A 3,507-nucleotide genomic window follows, 5' to 3' on the forward strand; every position below is an offset into this window, starting at 1 on the left:
TGTTTGTTGTGAGAAATGGAGGGCATTGGCAAGGCAGTGTGGACGGGCGCGCTGCTCGTGTTGCTAGCACTGGTTGCGAAGCTATGGCGATCGATCGTCACCAGGTATTGGCTGGAGCCAAGATCGCTCGACACAAGGATTCGAAGTCAGGGTATCGAGGGGCCGCCAAGGACTTTCTTGGCCGGGAATATGCTCCAGGTGATGAAGATGAGAGACACTGCCAAGGAGCGGGACATGGCAGGCTTGAATCACGACATTGTGGAACATGTGTTGCTGGATTACCACCAGTGGTCCAAGGAATACGGTTAGTCTCTCTTCTCGTTTCTATCGTAAGTTGAGTTAGACTCTGGAGGATTTCTTCCCAGGAAAGATGTATTTCTACTGGTGGGCGATGGAGCCCAGGATCATGGTCACGGAGCCCGAGCTCATCAGAGAAGTTCTTGCCAAGAAAGCTACTCAGTTTGAGAAATCGGACATGGTGGTTTCCGCAATTGTATCGATAATCGGCAGAGGGCTCGTTGCCTTGAATGGTGACGAGTGGAGTTACCATCGACGTGTTGTGGCTCCAGCTTTCTACCTAGAGAAGCTCAAGGTTGCATTTCTTTTTCTTTCCTTCTTCATATCAACTTTGATCACTTCATAACAATCAGAAAATGGTGCCTCGTATCGGACAATGCGCGCTCGAGATGCTAGACAGGTGTGAAGAAACGCTCCGCGAGCAGCCCGAGATTGAAATGAGTGGTGAATTCTCAAAGCTGGCAGCAGACATTATCTCCCACACGGCATTCGGAAGCAGCTATCTCAAAGGCCAGAAGGTCTTCCAATTCTTGAGAGCAATCCCAGAGCAGCATTCCAAGATCGATCGATACAACTATTTGCCAGGCAAAAGGTGATCATCGTTTTATTCTAGCACGTACTATAACACGATCTCGTCATCGACCGTAGATTCCTTCCGTTTCCAGCAAACTTTCGATTGAGAAAGCTCTACAGCGACCTCGACTCGCTGCTGCTGGCCTTGATCAAGGAGCGGCGAGATCAGAGTGGCCAGAGTCATGACTTGCTGGGGCTGATGCTTGCCGAGGCTGGAAACTCTTCTTTCGACGATCGGGCCGTGATGGAGGAGTGCAAGACTTTCTACCTTGCTGGCCACGAGACGACGGCATCTCTCCTCACCTGGTCTATGATGCTGCTGGCTTTGCATCCGGAATGGCAAGAGCGCGCTCGCGTGGAGGCTCAGGAAGCATTCGGCGGTGCCACTCCGGAAGCCGATTCAATCAGCAAGCTTAAGCTGGTAAGGTTTTGAGTCAATCCTTTCAAGTTTCATGAGCTCAAGATTAGTTTTTCTAGATCAACATGATCCTCCACGAAAGTCTTCGCCTGTATCCACCGGTGGTATTTTTCATGCGAGCATGTTTCGAGAACACAACACTGGGAGATATCCTTGTTCCAAAGGGAGTTGGGATCACGTTTCCAGTCCTTGCCATCCACCACGACAAGGAGCTCTGGGGGGAGGACGCCCACGAGTTCAATCCAGAGCGCTTCAAGGATGGCGTTGCCAAGGCGTCCAAGCATCCGAACGCGTTCCTGGCCTTCTCGCTCGGGCCCCGCGTGTGCGTCGGCCAGTCCTTTGCACTCATGGAAGCCAAGATCGCCTTGGCCACCATTCTCCAGCGCTTCCGGTTTCGGTTGTCGCCATCGTATCGCCACTGCCCGGTGTTCAAAGTTACGCTCAGACCTCGCCACGGTCTTCCTCTCGTCATGGAGAAAATATAATGGTACCTGCAGCATCACCATGCCCATACTAGAAATTAGTAACCATACTAGTAACCTTACTAGTATTATTTATTAATCCAATTAAATAATTGAAAGTTTATATATATAGACATGTTTAGAATTTATGGTAGAATAACCAGAATATACTACAAAGTGTTTATATTATAAACACGTTTATAAATTATAAATATAAAACTAATCTAAATAAATAACAACCTTTAAGTTTTAACAAAAACAAGAATGAAAACCTGAAAACTAGAAGTTCAACTAAAACCTTAAACTCATACTCCAAGAGCTACATAGGAACAAAAGCTTTTATTCCTTTCACAATTTAATTAAGACTTCAGTTAGCAGCTTAATCCACTCTTGCCCACAGTGCAAGCACACTATACTCACTTGCTACTCACTGGATAACCTTGCTTGTTTTGCATATTGCCGCACTTAAATATGCTGTGTTACCACATTGGCTCTACACTGTGCTCCATTGTTCTGCCTCTCCAACTCATGCAAAGCTCCACTTGTCATTCTTCTTTCTTCCCTAACTTCTTCTAATTTCATTTCTTCTTGTAATGAACTCTTCCACTCCACGACTTGCCAACTCTTCAAATATTAAAAAAACAAAAGAAAATGCCATATCTTGACAATGTTTTATCACCGACATCACCCCACCACTATACTTGGCCTTGAGGCACAAAAAAGGTTGTTCAAAGTATTTCTTCACACAATAACTATTCACTCACATTGGCAATAAGTTCTTTGTAAAATCCTGAAGTTGGACTGATCCATTTCCGACTGCCACTAGATACCCTGTCCAATGACACTTCAGCTTTCCAAGGCGTTTCCAATACTTCGAATTATAGAGAAAAACTTTATCACCAACTAGAAACTCTTTCTTGTGCAAGTGCCAATTATGCCAAACTTTGCAACATTGTTGAATCACTACACGAGCTTGAAATGCCAAGAGCCGCCTCTCATCTAACTTATCCAGCTGCTGCAACCTGTTTTTGATAGCCCTGTCTCAGTCAAGATCATGTTCCATAGCTATACACAAAGATGGAATTTCTAGCTCAATCGGCAATACTACTTCCTGTCTATACACCAGCTGAAACGGTGAAGCCTGTGTCATCACTTTGAAAGCCACCCTGTAAGCCCAAATTGCATCTAAAAGCCACTTGTCCCAATCTGTCCTGTTGGCTGAACAAGTCTTTAAAATAATATTGTGAAATATACTATTAGTCCGCTCAACCCAACCATTACAACGAGGATAATATGGTGTCGATTTCCTATGAGCGACATTATACAGTTTTGTCAATGAAGCTACCATTTCATTCAGAAAATGAGAACCTTTGTCACTAACTAACTCTAAAGAACAACCAAACCTAGTAATGACTTGCTCATACAAGAATTTAGCAACTTTCCTGCCTATAACTTCCTTCAACGCTTTCACCTCAGCCCACTTGGTCACATAATCTGTATAAACTACAGTGAGTATGCTTGGAAGATGGAAGAGGTCCCACAAAATCAATTCCCCACTTCTCAAATGGTAAAACTGGAAGAAGTGATTGCAATGGTATCATATCATGTTGTGTCAACTCCCCCATCCTCTGATATGGATCACAACCTCACACATAATCTATAATATCTTTGTGCATAGTCAGCCACCAATAACCTGCTCTCTTCACCAACTTGACTATGTCCAAAATGTCCACCAACCAGTGAATCATGGCAAGAACA

At 44.6% G+C, this 3,507-nt stretch overlaps 1 protein-coding gene across 1 annotated transcript; it reads left to right on the forward strand.

Annotated features, from left to right (window-relative positions):
• LOC9651344 (cytokinin hydroxylase) lies at nucleotides 1–1,877 on the forward strand. The gene is made up of 5 exons (XM_002972279.2): nucleotides 1–304; nucleotides 366–592; nucleotides 651–889; nucleotides 946–1,291; nucleotides 1,348–1,877. The coding sequence occupies exons 1-5, from the start codon at nucleotides 16–18 to the stop codon at nucleotides 1,771–1,773; spliced, it is 1,527 nt and encodes a 508-aa protein (XP_002972325.1). The 5' UTR covers nucleotides 1–15; the 3' UTR covers nucleotides 1,774–1,877.
• Nucleotides 1,878–3,507: the final 1,630 nt, after the last annotated feature.

Source organism: Selaginella moellendorffii, unplaced genomic scaffold, assembly GCF_000143415.4.
Source record: "Selaginella moellendorffii unplaced genomic scaffold, v1.0 SELMOscaffold_19, whole genome shotgun sequence".
Taxonomy (NCBI): domain Eukaryota; kingdom Viridiplantae; phylum Streptophyta; class Lycopodiopsida; order Selaginellales; family Selaginellaceae; genus Selaginella; species Selaginella moellendorffii.